At 38.3% G+C, this 15000-nt stretch overlaps 3 protein-coding genes across 3 annotated transcripts in view; 1 reads left to right on the top strand and 2 right to left on the bottom strand.

The window, feature by feature from the left end:
- Nucleotides 1-2190: 2190 nt before the first annotated feature.
- On the bottom strand, nt 2191-3342 carry LOC137984514 (adenosine receptor A3-like). The gene has a single exon (XM_068831682.1). The coding sequence runs from the start codon at nt 3302-3304 to the stop codon at nt 2327-2329; it is 978 nt and encodes a 325-aa protein (XP_068687783.1). The 5' UTR covers nt 3305-3342; the 3' UTR covers nt 2191-2326.
- Nucleotides 3343-5814: 2472 nt separating this feature from the next.
- LOC137991043 (grpE protein homolog 1, mitochondrial-like) lies at nt 5815-11303 on the bottom strand. The gene is made up of 2 exons (XM_068836169.1): nt 10964-11303; nt 5815-8060 (listed from the first exon to the last, which is right to left on the bottom strand). The coding sequence occupies exons 1-2, from the start codon at nt 11213-11215 to the stop codon at nt 7638-7640; spliced, it is 675 nt and encodes a 224-aa protein (XP_068692270.1). The 5' UTR covers nt 11216-11303; the 3' UTR covers nt 5815-7637.
- A 1893-nt stretch (nt 11304-13196) lies between these two features.
- LOC137984505 (protein SET-like) overlaps nt 13197-15000 on the top strand; it is a 17125-nt gene continuing 15321 nt past the window's right edge. Inside the window, exon 1 of the mRNA XM_068831674.1 lies at nt 13197-13527. Within this exon, the coding sequence (XP_068687775.1) occupies nt 13276-13527 (252 nt within the window). The 5' untranslated portion in view covers nt 13197-13275. The remainder of the gene's footprint in view (nt 13528-15000) is intronic.

Below are 15000 nucleotides of genomic sequence, written 5' to 3'. Positions count from 1 at the left end.
GCACGAACAAATTTTGACCAGACAAATAAAATCGTGACAATGCACATCCGAATAATCGATGTTTGACTGTGCGTATATATGTATAAATTTAATAGGAACATTATTGCTTCATCATTGCGTTATCAACACAAACTGATATGTAAAGAAACAAATAGTCCAGGTTGTGATTCAATCTCGTTTAACTTTTTATCCAACTTTATCAGGAAAAATGCTCAGTTTTCTGTCATGCAGTCGTCTTTTAGTTTTTCCGATATAAAAATCATTGCAGTCTCAACAGGTAGCTCTACATAAAACCTTAGCCATTTGGCCACGGCCCTAAGTCTGTCGTTGTAAGGAAAGAAAGTTTTAATTAATTAATGCAACGAGTGCTTTGAAAAATTATTCTAACGAAAAATTAATAGTCTGAGTAAATTACTCTACTCTTATTACTAAAAAAAAATACTCTGTTTGTCACCGGTGTTTGTGTATTATTCCTGATAAAACTGAGAGTATTGAAATTTTTTACCTGCCTGGTTACAGGAACAACCATGTAGCAAACAGACTTGCCAAATCCTGTTACAGGTTTAACAAAACCATCATTACTTGTAACTACTGTATGAATAGCTTGCAGTTGTTCCGCCTTATAGGTACAAAGGTAAAGTGGCATTTCTTAAACGCGAAATCAATTGCCTCCAGAAACTTGGCGTTATAATTTCCTTTCACATTATCCCCATGTATCCAGTGTAAAAGCGCTCGGAATGAACTATGCCCAAATAAGGAATCTTTTTCCAAATATGGTTTTTTTCTCAATTTTGGGGGAAAAAATGACGTCATTCCAAGCATGCGCCTGCAAGTAATTCAGGACTCTCTCTTTTCCCGCCTGGGTTCCAGGCCCATTTTCAGGGCGGAGTAAGAGGGAGTCTCGGAACAGGACTATTCTCTCCCGCGAAAAATAGCGACGTTATTTTTCGGGGGTGAGAAACGACCGCCGGAAATGCGTCTGTGTTCGCAGGCAGAACAGTAATATGAGGAAATTTTGAATGCGCTTATTGCATAGATATGTAGAATTTGACTTAGTGCTAAGAGGACAGGTAATCTGCAAATATAAATCTCGTTCAGTATTCTCTTATTTACATTATACCGTTCCTTTGACAAGGAATTACTCACTTTCTTCAGTGAAAATGCCTCGCTTTGGAAAGCTTCTCATCTTCAGTTTATCTTATCATTCTCCACACAGAAGAATTGCCCCCAAAAACTCAAAGAAGAAAGTTGCTATATTGATAGATGAATATAATTATAGTTATTGGAACGCCTAATAATAATTCTGGTTATAAATTCTGCATAAACTATAAATACTGCATAAACTATTCTGCATAAACTACACGCTTGATTTGTAACCGAAGACGCCAACACTAAATACAGCCGACAATTTAGATCAAACCAAACCCTTGTACCGCTATATTATTTCAGTTGAGTTATTACCGGTAGCGATAATAGAGACTGCGTGAAACGGTGGCACAAGGCTTGCGGCAGATTGCTGCTTCTCATAAAAGCATAAAAAGTTTGTGTTTCTGACTCGTCTTTCTTCTTTGTTGCTTGATATCTGTAGATAACAGCTAAGAAAAGAGACAAAAAATAAGCATCATGTATCTCGTTTACGTGAAACGGCATAAAAGCATGAAAATTAGTTTGTTCCAACTCCGAGTCTCTCTCTTTCGAAAAGTTACTTGATACCTGCTGCTAACAAGCAAGAAATTAGTTCATATCAAACGAGTTTCTTCCCGGCGTTTTTGGCAAAATGCAAATTTTAGTCTGACGGTTGCCGTAAATGTGATGTGTAATCTCTGACGGCAATATCAAACAAGTTCCTTTGACGTATGACGGAACGGAAATTTCGGCCTGACGCTTGCTCGGTTCTCTGTGAAGGCGAAGCTAAATTTCTCTACCGCCTTTATTTTGTTTCTTTACTTCAGTCGGTCCCTTTTATTCTGTTAGAGCAAATTGATGTCCTAATTTAATAAGTCTGTCCCTCCGAGATTACCACATTACGGTGCCCGATAAGGGTCATTCACAATTGCACCCTCATTTTCACAGTTTCGCGATTTTTTTTCGCGACTTTTGAAAGTACCGTACCACATGCTACCTGAGGGGCAGTTTGTTTTTCTTCCCTTGTTGTCGTAAACAAAGTATAAACACAGCTGTAAACAGTTAGAAGTGGGCATAATGTTTTGTTCGCTAAACTGGGACTGTTAAAGCGGCGTTCTCGTTAAATCATAATTTCCCTAATGGATAAAGGAAGTAATTTAAGTTCACAGCAATGCTGATGGAATTTTCTTGCCAAGAAAAGCTATTCATCCTTGATACGACATACTATCCCTCTTACGCGACGTCTTATTTCCTTTATTTTCCAGCAGTAAAGTGCGGGGTTTAATGTGGAGTTAAAATAAACCAGGGTGGCCATTAATGCGTTGACTACTAAAAGAGAAGGTGTAACAGAAACAAAAGTTGTCACAAGTTTTATAGCCGAGAAAGGCAAGTAACATGTTATCAGTGCAACGTAGATCCATAACGCTGTTGATACGGACTTCTCATATCGTCTCGCAGCATTTACTGGGGGCGTCGTCTGTTCTGGCTGTTGTTTAAGTTCATCCCGTACTTTCTCTCTCTGGCGACGAAAGATCAGGAAAATTGTAACGTATGAAGAGGTTGATATGACCAAGCAGTTAAGCACGAAAAAGCAAATCATGCCAAAAAACACGCGAACATTCCATAGGAACGATACGCCAGTACAGAGACTTGATATCCAAATAATGGCCAGTAAGATACGGACACGTTTAAGGGTAACCACTTTCCTGTATATCATCCCCTTCAACAGAACTAAGAGCCTGTCCACGCTTATTGCAGTCACTGTAAGAAGGGACACTCCGCATAGAGAAACTGTTGGAATGTAACCAGCTTTTTCTGTAACACCGCAAAGATCCCAGCGCTTGAGAGATATGAACATCAAATGCAAACTGAATAACGGCTGGCAAATAAGCCCAACGCACAGATCTGTAAACGCTAGATTAAGAAAAAGTAGCTTTGTTGGTGCATTGATGGATGTAGATCTACGGAGAGCGATTAAAATAATTAGATTGCCCAGAAAGCCACTCAGTGATAGTGGAATATTTAGACACGAAATTGCGAAGGCTGATGTGCCAGCGAAATCGACAGTCGGAACGACTCTTCTCAAAAGAGGACAGGTAGAGTCTTGGGTTAACCCAAGATAGGACATTTTGTCCGTGTGGTTTGCTATTTCGTCTGGAACATTCATGTTGTGACCCATACAGGCGTACCTAAGCGGCCCTCTTGGTTATGCAAGCCTGATTGATGAATGACTGTGTCTGGCCTGTTGACAAGTCACATTTATACTGACTGTTTAATATTTGTATCCGGGCGAAGAGCCAAAAATACTTTTAAGTAGCACTTACTTCCCACGTAATCTATAATTAAGGTTGTCGGTTCCATTTGTCGTTGTATCGGTACCATAACAACTAAACTCCTTTTCCTGATAAATTGTGTAATATCCTTCGGCAAAATGTCTTCTGGCGGCGTAGCCTGCGAACGCAGACTTACTTCCGGCGGTCGTTTCTCTCCCCCGAAAAATACTTCATACGTCTGCGTTCGCAGGCTACTGGCGGAGAAATTTATTTGGAATTTGTTGCTAAGTTTGTATTGGACAGTTCGCTTGTCATTCCTGTTTGCCCTTCATCTGTTGTTAAATTAATTATATTACCATGGTAATTTGAAATTTTGAATTCACGCCTTAAATATCACAAATTGTAAATACAGTGTTTTGAGGCAAGTTGCTGTTTAAAAAAAACATCATTTTAGCAAAGGAGTAATTCACCGGCCTGAGCCAGTTTTTGTTTCGCTTCCATTACTTTGGCGATATGCCATGAACACATCAGGTGTAAAAATCCTAATATTATAAACTTGCTACTTACTTTTCTGAAGTCATCAATACCTAAACCAAGCAACGACGACGAGTTGCTAGAAAAAAGTTGCCAACAATTTTCCTCGGCTCAAATTTTCAAAATGTCACACTTTTTACGACTTTTTCAAACTATATATTATTGCTCAGAGAATATCTGGTATATGGTGTTCAATTTTTCAGAAATAGCTTATTGTCATGCACTTTCAATATTACAGTACCGTTTATTATTGACTGACTGATCGGTTGAGCTTAAAGCTAAGCAGCGGATCAACAAGGCAAGCGACCGTTTTGGTTTAAAGCATCGACTCCAATTCAGAAAGACGCCACAATAGGACTGAATAATCTTCAAACTGAATTAGTTAAACTGGTTGATGTTCTTTCTAAGAACTCGAGAAACACTCTTATGCAGGATCTCCATCAAAATGCAATATTAAGCAAGGGAAACGACTGAAATGTTCCGAATGTCGGTTAACTCGGAAAAGCCGGGAAATAGCACAATGTAGATCCCATAAACAACGTAAAAAGGGGCTGCTCGAAGGAACCCAATGTGTACACTTTGCACCGTCTGTTCACCTTAGCAAGTCAAGATTTCGTACTTCCATCGTTAATTGAGGGACTGGTTATGAAACCTTAAAACCTTCAAAAGCGAGAAGTGTGACGATGTTTTCGCAATCGATCTTGAACTGACCGTGACAGTGCACAACCTTTTGTTTTCGCCTCTGGTGGGTTCGCAAATTAGTTGCGCATAATTTAATCGAAAGATTTGATTGGTTATCTTCTCGAAAAAAGGTGTGCTTTGTGCACCGTCAACGCCAAAAATACAGTCAAAAACATAAAACAAGAAGATTTGTCGAGTGTCATAACCATCTCCATGCATTCATTAACTACGGTAGTAGCTACAAGGAGATTATAAAATTCCGGGAGTTTTCCAGGATATAAACAAAAGAAACCAAAGACCCAAATATTGGGAATGTCACATCAATTTTCCTGTAGAACAATTTACTTACTAAGTCAATGTGTATGTAGAGAACGGTTTTCTTATTCGTTTTTCTTTAATATTCTAATTTATCATCGCTTTAGCTACTCAGCTTTTTACTGGGTAGCCATACGACAATCTAGTCGAAAACTTTCGCATTTTACAGTTTGTTTTTTTCGTGTCGGAAAAATCGGAAAAGTTGCGCAATAGGGTCTTTCCTGTCACTCCCCTGCTAAGTATTGTCTTTGTACCTAGAGTCTTCCGTGCGTATCTTTGGTAAGTTTGACGGGGTAGTAGAAATGCGCCAGTATGAGTGAGCAACTCCCATATATTTCACAGACCGATTTATTTTTAGATTGAATTTCCCACGAATGAGACTCCCGCAGGAGCCCGATGACCAATCACAGAAAACTAACTTGACGTCATAGCTTTGTTGTTTTTCGGTAAAGGTAGTCCAAAAATAGATTGAACAGGAGAGAGTGTGGTGTAAGGTGAAGTGCTAGATTTCTATCCCATATGAACCATGTGAGCGTTAGCCTTACTGATGGAACTGGGGCCACACAAGGACAGAGAAAAACTCTGACCAGGGTGGGCCCACTTCCATCAGTAGGGCTAACGCTCACATGGTTCATATGGGATAGAAATCTAGCACTTCACCTTACACTACACTCTCTCCTGTTAACTCTGTTTAAAATGTAAGTGCTACACGGCCAACGTTTCTATAAACGAACCTTTCCTTGCAAAAATAGATTGGTCTGTAAAAATGCCGTGACATAGGCCTACTATGGGAGATGCTCGTTCGTACTCATGAGCTCCTGAATACGTAGATTCAGGTAGATTTTATCCGGTGGACACTGTACAAGCAATGGCGGCGAAGCAGATATATCGCGAATGGTGTTTTATTGGATGTTTGAACAAAATATAACCTTGTGAGCTCAAGAATGGAACGTCAATGCGATAAACAACACAAGCGGTGAAAAATGAATATCTGGAATCTTAAAAGCCACGAATAATGTCTCCGACAACACTTGCATCTTTCGTAGTCGGCTAGCAAATTGAGCTTTGTTTCTAATATTTTATTAACGGTGATGTTATTTGCAACACTGAAACCAAATGGCAAAACCCACTGAAGGACTCGAACGCCTTGAATGCATCTGTGTATACTTTAGTCGCATCTCTGTTGTCTGGCTATTTATACTTATTTTGTACTTACTTAACTCTGCACAGCCTTGAGGTAAAAAAACGACATCTAGGTACGACGGAAAGCCGCAAAAATCTAGAACAAAAAATCATCTTCCAAATCGGCACCCTTAATCCTCACGGCTTTTCATTTAACTACATACATACATACATACATACATACATACATACATACATAATTTACATACATACATACATACTTTACTTGTCTTCTAGGTCAATAAAAAAGGGCAGCTAAAAAGCTGATGTGGACCTAGAACTAAAGTGTATATACAAAATTTAAAAAAATTAAGTTAACGAACTTACGAATTATTTACAATAAATAAGAAAGAATACAATACCCAGTAAGATAATCGATAGTTAATTGACTATAGTGCTAAAAATAGATTTAAAATAACAATAATAATGATAAAAATAACATTAGTATATGTAATTTACAATGTCTTTGTTTATTCCCTGCATGCCATTAAATGTTATTTTATCTAAAATGTTAGATTTTGCTTTAAGAGCAGATTTAAAAGAAATAACGTTCGGTTTACTTTTTAAGTACATAGGTAAGTTATTCCAATGTACTTAAAAGGTAATATATTCCTATTTTTCACGATGCCATGTTACCACCAATAGCGTAGCTCCTACTCTACTATAAAAACTACACGTAACCCATAATTCCTCGATTCGCTCTGACGGAGGGCTAACGCTCGAAACGTCAGCTTTTAGAATCTCTGTACGGTGGCCAATTTACATTATCAACTCCGTTGATAAAACCAAATAATTGGAAATGTGACAGTCAAGAATTATTTTGACCGGAACTGGGCATTGACATAATTTGTTTTGTTAAAAGTTAAGTGATAGTGATTTCAAAGTGGTTTAAGTTTCAAGAAGATAGATCAAAGTAATTGCCGCAGAAAGATTGATTGACAAGATAAGTTCTATAATAAGACTAGGCCGTTGCTTCGTACGATCTCAGTATGTGAAGGATAGATGTCATAACTCAGGAGTTCCCCAGATATCTCCTTGCTACCCGAAAAATTCCAGTTGTGTAGCAGCTCTCCTAACCAGCTATTGTTTGGTATTGTATGCAGCTTTTATCGTCCAAGCCTCGGTTGTTCAAACAGTAAAAACGCCAATTAACCAGATAAATGACTGTCCAGAAGGTAACTCAATTGGTTTTATTCACCTCCAACTCCCAGCAGACAAAGAGAAAGAAATTATATACCTATAAAAGTTCAGGTGGTTTTTCACTGGTACATGTTCATACTAAAACAGCCATTTTGTGGCTCTGTGAAATCCATCACTGTTCTCACTCAAACAATATTATTGTTGATATTATTTTAATCAAATTCAGCCACAATACCACAAGGCCACTCTCGCAAATGAGGCAACACCTTTACAAATTGTGATCACAACAAATATTGAGGTTAAAGATGTTTCATTAAGAAATAACGAGAATTCTCTGTTGTTTAGTTTTCAGCATACAAGAAGCAATAGAGCAGGTCAATGCTAATCCTATTCTTTCACCACACCGACAAGAGCAGGTCTCAGTGTTCTTCCATTTAGTTTGTATCCCACTTTTTCTACTACAGCCACAGTTCCTGCCTCTTTATCTGGAAAAGGAAGCTGGAACAAAGCTTCGTGACTGTAAGGATCAAATTTTTCATTCATTGGGTTGATTTTCTCTAGACCATTCTTTATGAAAACCTTTTGTAATTGGGCCTCTGTCATTAGTAGACCGTCATACAAGTTTTTCAAAGTAACACTTTTTTCAATTTCCTCCTTTGGAACAGTTTCTGTTGCTTTTCCCAAAACATCTGCAACTTCAAGCAAGTCTCTTGAGAAAGATTGGATTCCAAACAACTTGGCTTCCTCTATCTGCTTCCTTGTACGAGTCAATATGTTCTCATTGTCAGCGAGAGATCTTTTGTACTTATCCTAAGAAGGAAAAGGGAAATGTTCACAAAAAATTAACCAATCCCATGAAAACAATAATCTCCCATTGCCCTCTCCATTATTCAGCACATGTTAGGATTGGCTGATTTAGCTGTGTTCTAAAGTACAACCTACTGAGGACCTTATGGTGTTATTAGCAAATGCAGTACTGTAAACTACTGGTGGGTATCAGATATTGTTCAACCAAAATTTACAATTATTGTGAGATCAATAGTCTTACATAAGGTCGGAAATGATGACATTGTCTTTTTTTTTTCAACACTTGGAAAGCAATGTGTCTCAACATATGAGAACTCATGAGCTAGTTTGAAAGGTTAAGTTTTTAACTTTTTGACTTTGTTATAAGAGTAGTAACATTTAGATTGGTTCATACATTTCTAGACAAAGTTTGCTCCAAAAACATGGCCAAGGTTTTGTCTCTGGTCATTGCCACAATAAAAATGCTATGGTTAATGGTTACAAGAATGCAGGTTAGAGTTTGGAGCGATTCTAGAATACCAGGCCATTTTTTCACGGCATAAATCTGTTGGCCCCACACTCCTGCAGTAATGTAAAGTACGTGGAATTCAGCAAGTGTATAACTATTGCTCCCACAGTCCCACACACCTGTAGTCGAAAGCTAAAAGGAATTTAGTGAGTGTATAGCCAGTGCTGTAGTCCCACAGTCTCACAGATGTCACGAACTAAGTGGTACTCAGTGAGTGTATAACTATTGCTCCTGCAGTCGTGCACTCCTGTAGCCGAAAGCTAAGTCGAATCCATAATCCATATAGCTGTTGCTCCCACAGTGCTGCACTTCCATAATCAAAAGCTAAACGAATTTCAGTGGGTGTATAGCCAGTACTCCCGCAGTCCCACAGTTGTGAACTAAGCGAAATTTAGCAATTGTATGACTAGTGCTCCCACAGTCCCTGTGTTCATTCGGGCGCAACTCTTTTAGAATGAGTAACAATCGATTGTCACTGTGCGTTATGTTCATTATCAGGGGTTGTGTTTCCATGGGAGCAAACAATCACATAATCAGAAGAATTGGAGAATATGAATTGGTGTAATCGGAACAATCGGTGTCCTAGCGAATTTGGACCCCCCAGTACAAATTCACTAGCGGATTTGGACCCCTGTGGGATGGATTTAGTCCCCTTTGCGGATTTGAACCCCCCATTACAGTTTATTTATCTGTTTATCCAGGCAGAGTTAGATTTTTGTTTGGAGAAACTGACCGATTCCATAAGACATAAATCTTTGAGAAAAAGACTAAGATCGGCTAATTATTTGGTAAATTTGAACTCCTTTTGTAACACCACTTGGTTGGAAAACACATGATTAGAGGTTTACTTCATTACAAGGACAAACTTTTCCAGTCATGAATTCTTGTATTAATTTTCAATAAGGAGAAACTGAGCAAAGTTAGACTTGAGTTTCATTGAAAGTTTTTTACAACTAAAAACAAGTTACAAAGGAATTTTATTACCTTATCAAAAGAACATTTATTTTCTGGGGGGGTCCAAATACGTGAAAAATGGTCCATATCCGCTAGCGGATCTGGAGCGGGGGTCCAAATCCACTGTGACACCGGAGCAGGTTTTTAAGTTCCAGATTTTAGTGGCCAGGTATTCTAGAATCTAGCCAAGAGTTTTGTAAACTAAAAAGAAGCCAATCCCTCCTAGATTTTACTAAGAACTAACACCAAGTGATTTTACTTGTCAGTAAGGGCTTATTCAGGGGTGCAAGGGCTACCGTGAAAATCCATGCATCAGCTGCACCTCTTTTCTCAAAAGTCAAACAAAAAATCAGGGGTGCCTCTTATCTACGGAAACATCTGAGGATGGAGTTTTCTGAACAAGCATATAACAAACTGAAAGCATGCTGTTGTTGTTCATTGCCTTTTTCATGAGTGGTGGCTCCTAAAGAACCGTTTGTATCTTAAAGTGTTCATTTGCGATTCTTCTCTCCAAGAGTTCTTTCAAGTGATTAATTTTCACTTTACTCGAACAACTAAACACCAACCTACAGGGAATCTCCATTCTCCACAAAGCTGTTTTGCTATGATGCCTGAGACCATTCACTTTGAAGAGATCTTTCCGCCAAGTGCGAGGAAATACCAAGATATTCGCAAGTACCCGCGAAGCAAATGGCTGGCCATTTCATTGAAATGCCCAGACTCCACTCAACGTTTCAAAGCTTGGCTACTAAGCACTCACGCATATCGTTTCAATCGCTTTCATGGAGCGTTTTGAAGTGATAACTGATCTTGAATCGCATCAAGAGAGCATCTTAAGTTTTTTTATAGTAGGTATGACAAGTGAAATTTTGCTATCTAAAGACTGAATTGACATGAAAGCTTGTAACAACCACCGTGTCAGTGTTTTGAAACCATACTTGTTTATCCTTGTTTGCTTACAAATAGAACTTCATTGGAGCTTCATTGCAACTTCATTGGAACTTCATTGTTGTCTTACATTGTTTTCAAAATTAAAGCTTCCATATTAGGGGTGCACCTTGTCTACGGGTGGGTCTTACACATGGACTTTTACAGTAATTAGAACTGTAAATGTAAACGAAAAGACTACAGGACTACTTGGGCAAACTGTAACAAAATTTTACTGAGCAGCATGCAAACGTTCAATATTTTTCAGACCCATGTCACCCGTATACAAGGTGCACCCCTAATATGGAAGCTTTAATTTTGAAAAAAATATAAGACAACAATGAAGTTTCCAATGAAGATGTGGGTGGTGCTATCTTAAGTGTTTCTGTTACATACACGTAGCCTTGTTTAGAATGGGTTTGAAATCCTTTAATTTATCGTTGATCAAAGGTACACACATTCCCTCACAGCCAGTTGCCGGCTGTAATGAACATTAAAACAACACAATCATTCATACCTGAAGATCTTTTAACAAAGCCTCTTTTTCTTGTAGGAGTTGATCATATTCGTTTTCTTTTTTATCGTTATTAGGCGTCGTATCCTCCGCTTTTTTCTCAGCGTCGGCAGAATTGGAATCGGGGCTGGACTGAACGGTCAAAAATCGGACATGTAGACCCAACAGTCGTGAAAAAGGAAGTAAATTTAGATGCTTACAACACCCTGGGAGTGAAGCCGAGCTTCTAGCAGCTATTAATACAGATTTCAGCATTTCTTTGTCGAATTCTACTGATGAAATCGCCGTAAATTTAGAGGTTATATTCCATACCTTGCATCACTTCACGTGGGTCGTCAGCAGTTAAGCTGAGTAACCGCTGCTTGCTCCGGTCATGTGACCTTTTAAAGGAGGTCTGCTGGCCCCAGTTCGTCAGCAACCTGGTTCTGGTCATTGCTGTCTAAGGTCTATCCACACTAGGGGATCGCACAGCATCGCAAAGAAATGTTGTGCAACATTATGCATTTCCCGTTGAAGCCAATTAAAATCGCACCATACGTGTAAGTTACCCCCCCCCCCCCCCCCCCAAGGGAGCATATTAAAGCCAATAAAAACGTAGGTTATAGTGAACGTCCCTTGGGAATACAATTTCTGACACCGACCTTTTAGAAGTTTTTGACTGGGGCTGCCCTGGGTAGCCCAGTAATTTGTAGTGTTATGGCGACGCGAAATGTCGATTAGCCTGTTCCAAGCGTTCAGTTGGTAAATGCGGCAAAAGACAACCCAACTAAACGCCTCGAACAGGCTACACAGTGAACTTTGCCTAGTCATGAGTCAGGAAAACGCTTTCTACTAATAATTTTAATTTCAAGTTTCCAATTCAGCAGTGTGAGAAAACAAATCCCCCGAATTAACCCATTTTCTTTGTTATATCAGTGGTTCTTGTATTAAACTTCTAACTTCATTTTTCGAGGAACCTGAGGGCACCACAAAATAATTTAATCAACTGTCAAGCCACAAAAACGGAAAGTAAATATGGGGATCCTTGTTTGCATTTTGCTTATTAGCACAGGGCTATCGTTTTCTAATCAGTAAGTAGGCTTTTATAGATTGTGCTCGTAAAACTAGCATATTGTGCTACTAGCAGTGCCCATTTTTTGCCCAAATTATGCTCAAATTATGTTCTTTTTTCCAAATTATGCCACTTGTTCTTAAAATTATTCCTTTTGCAAAATGAGCGTAACAAGTCCAAAATTGTATCATGATCGTGTAGCAATACTTTTTTTGGTGTGAGAAGCTCCTCCTCTATTGTATTTTGCTTTCTTTATTTAAGGCAACGATGTCTGGCTATGTTTGCTGGTTCTGTTATAGTCTGTAACTGCAAGTTATCGGGCGGCGTGGCTGACGCTCATTTGGCAAACTTGCAAATGAGAAGTACATGTACTGTGACCAAAACCATCTGACAACTTCCGGTCCAGTCATCTCGTGCCAGACTGCCTGCATCCGCTGCTGGAAGCTCTCTCTCCGTTACCAAACCGCGAATGCGGCTAAAACATTGAACAGAAATGGTCTCAGGCTTATCAATATATACCGATTATTCCAGCAGTGCTACTTTTTAAAAATCAGCGAAAATTATGCTAGTTTCCTCAAATTATGCCAACAATTACGCTAGCACAATCTATAAAAGCCTATCAGTAAGCCGAGAATAAACTTCCTTAATATTGAAAGTGCATTGCATAATGAACTGTATCTCTGAAAATTTGAACCCGATATACCAGATAATCTATGAGCAATGATGCTTTGAAAATCCGAAATTTTACAGAGTGTGTAATATCATTAGCGCGTTTGCCATCCAAGAATTTATCTGTTCTTGATGACTAACTGGCTCGTTATCAAAGCCGAAAGGCAAGGTTTTTCTGTAAATAGCATGCCAAGTTTTGTCGCTTGCTTAGGAGGTCTTAGGAGATAGAGAGATTCAGCCAGGCTCGCGATAACACAACGGGTTTTAATCACTTCAGAAATCCATCTAGCTAATTCCTATCCATCTTTCATACACTGTTTTTCACACACACACCATAATTAACCTTGAACTAGCTTATATACGTTCAGTCAGTGTTCTAGAGACTTCTACAGTATTACGAAAACATTAACGAGGCTCTTCATTATTTTCTTCCCCTCCCTTCTGAGTAATGGTTCTGCGTTCTGCGCCAAAGGCGGCGAACAGTCTCTCCTGTCAGCGGATACCGCCCATCGAAAGAGAAGAACGCGGGCAACTCTGAACTCAAGAAAGTTTGAAAATTTGGAGAGAGCTTGGAGAAATAGCCGTGTATTTTATCATGTCCAATGCGAGTGTAACTCCGAATAAGATCAGGAAGGTTGATCCTGTTGATGGAACCCAAAATTCTCACACCGATCAACAGGAAATTATTGAAGAAATCCACGCCGTGCAGAACCACATAGATACACTGAATGAGCAGGCCTCCGAGGAGATTTTGAAAGTTGAGCAAAAATACAACCGACTACGGAAACCACATTTTGAGCAGAGAACAGACCTAACAAGACGGATACCAAACTTCTGGATGACAGTCGTATCCTTTTTTTTATTTTTTAATTTATGTAGGCCAAATTTGCGTTAATCTGGATCTGAAGACCTGCACTACTGTGTAAGCTTTTTAAAGACTTATATATGCCGGGCAGTTTAAGGTTAAAAAGGTGAATCAGTTTATCATTTTCGAATAGAATTGTTTCACACGGTCTTCTTCATCGGATGTGAACTTCATTAGCATTAGCGTTTTCTTTAACTTTTTGGACCTGTTTTACCTTAAGGTCCCTTGCCAGGTGATCGTATCTTAATAAATGCGCGGGATCAGTTTACGTAGAGTACATCACTATTCACTCAGTAACGCAACGATCAGTACGAATTCAACTATCTAAGTTTGATGGATCGTTTTATTATTCGAAAGATACAATACCAGAAAGGGCGAACTTGACTTTTTATGGTGGAGAATTCATATATTAAGCGTCAAAGGCTATTCAGTGTGCGATTGTATTTGTTTGTGTCTTAAAAATTATTTGGGTTCGCGCAAACTACTTTTTTGGTTGAATACGATAGAGAAAGATACAATAGCAGATTGTAATTGACCATCGCAATTCAGACAGATCTCTCCAGAAATCCAGTTTTTGACATGTGAGCTAAGAAAAAAAGTCCAATTTCTGGTGGCCTTTTCTTTGCTTTATTGAAGTCTTTTTTTAAGAAGCAAAACAAGATGGAGGCAAATCAAACTATTTAAATATTTTAGTTCCCAGTCCTTCTTACCATTCTCGGATAAACATTTTCATTGAAATTTAAATTCCAATTTTTTGGTCTTACTGTCATTCTTAATTTTTATACTTAAATAGACTTTTTCATGATGAGAAAATTAAATGATAATAAAACACAGATGAAATAGTAAGTACTGTAAACCTTTTAGAATTTTATATTAATTTCCTGGGAAAAAATTATCACATTCTCATATTCAATTCAATTTCAGTAATAATATTACATTAGCTGTATTTCCTAGATTAAACTTATTCCAATAATTTAACCAATTATTCTTTTTATCCATTTCAGTTTCATACTGTCTAATATTTTATTGTAGAACTTAAAAGCTATTTATGTGGAATTTCAGACATGCTTTTACTGGGTTACTAAGGAATATAAATATGAAGAATACTGAACATGTCTTTTGGCCAGAACTGTTTGAAAAGATCTGCTTTGAATAAAGTTGTAAAGAGTATTAAATTTGCGCAAATTCTAAATCAGGAACAGTCTCCTTGTGTTTCTAAAAATAACTCAATTTATGCATAAGTGCAGTAGCATTACCAGTTAGGGTTAGCTAACCTTAACCCTAACCACCAATCTAGCTAATGTCACATGATAGACTGAAGAAAGAACCTTCAGGTAAAGGTGTATATAGTGTCCTGGTGTTGTCTATGCTTTGACAATTTAAGGAACTTTAAAAGATATTTATCAAAGAGATAGCATTGCTTAGTATGTAGTGTGCTGGTTTGTTTTTCCAATG

This window comes from Montipora foliosa, chromosome 2 (genome assembly GCF_036669935.1).
Source record: "Montipora foliosa isolate CH-2021 chromosome 2, ASM3666993v2, whole genome shotgun sequence".
NCBI lineage: Eukaryota > Metazoa > Cnidaria > Anthozoa > Scleractinia > Acroporidae > Montipora > Montipora foliosa.
This window is presented reverse-complemented; position numbering and strand designations above follow the sequence as displayed.

Excerpts from the sequence above, each read along its gene's own strand:
- LOC137984514 (XM_068831682.1), bottom strand. The coding sequence starts at position 3,304 with ATGGGTCACAACATGAATGTTCCAGACGAAATAGCAAACCACACGGAC.
- LOC137991043 (XM_068836169.1), bottom strand. The coding sequence starts at position 11,215 with ATGCTGAAATCTGTATTAATAGCTGCTAGAAGCTCGGCTTCACTCCCA. Across the intron at positions 8,061-10,963 it reads CTTTGTTAAAAGATCTTCAG|GATAAGTACAAAAGATCTCT; the intron begins GTATGAATGATT and ends TTTCCTTCTTAG.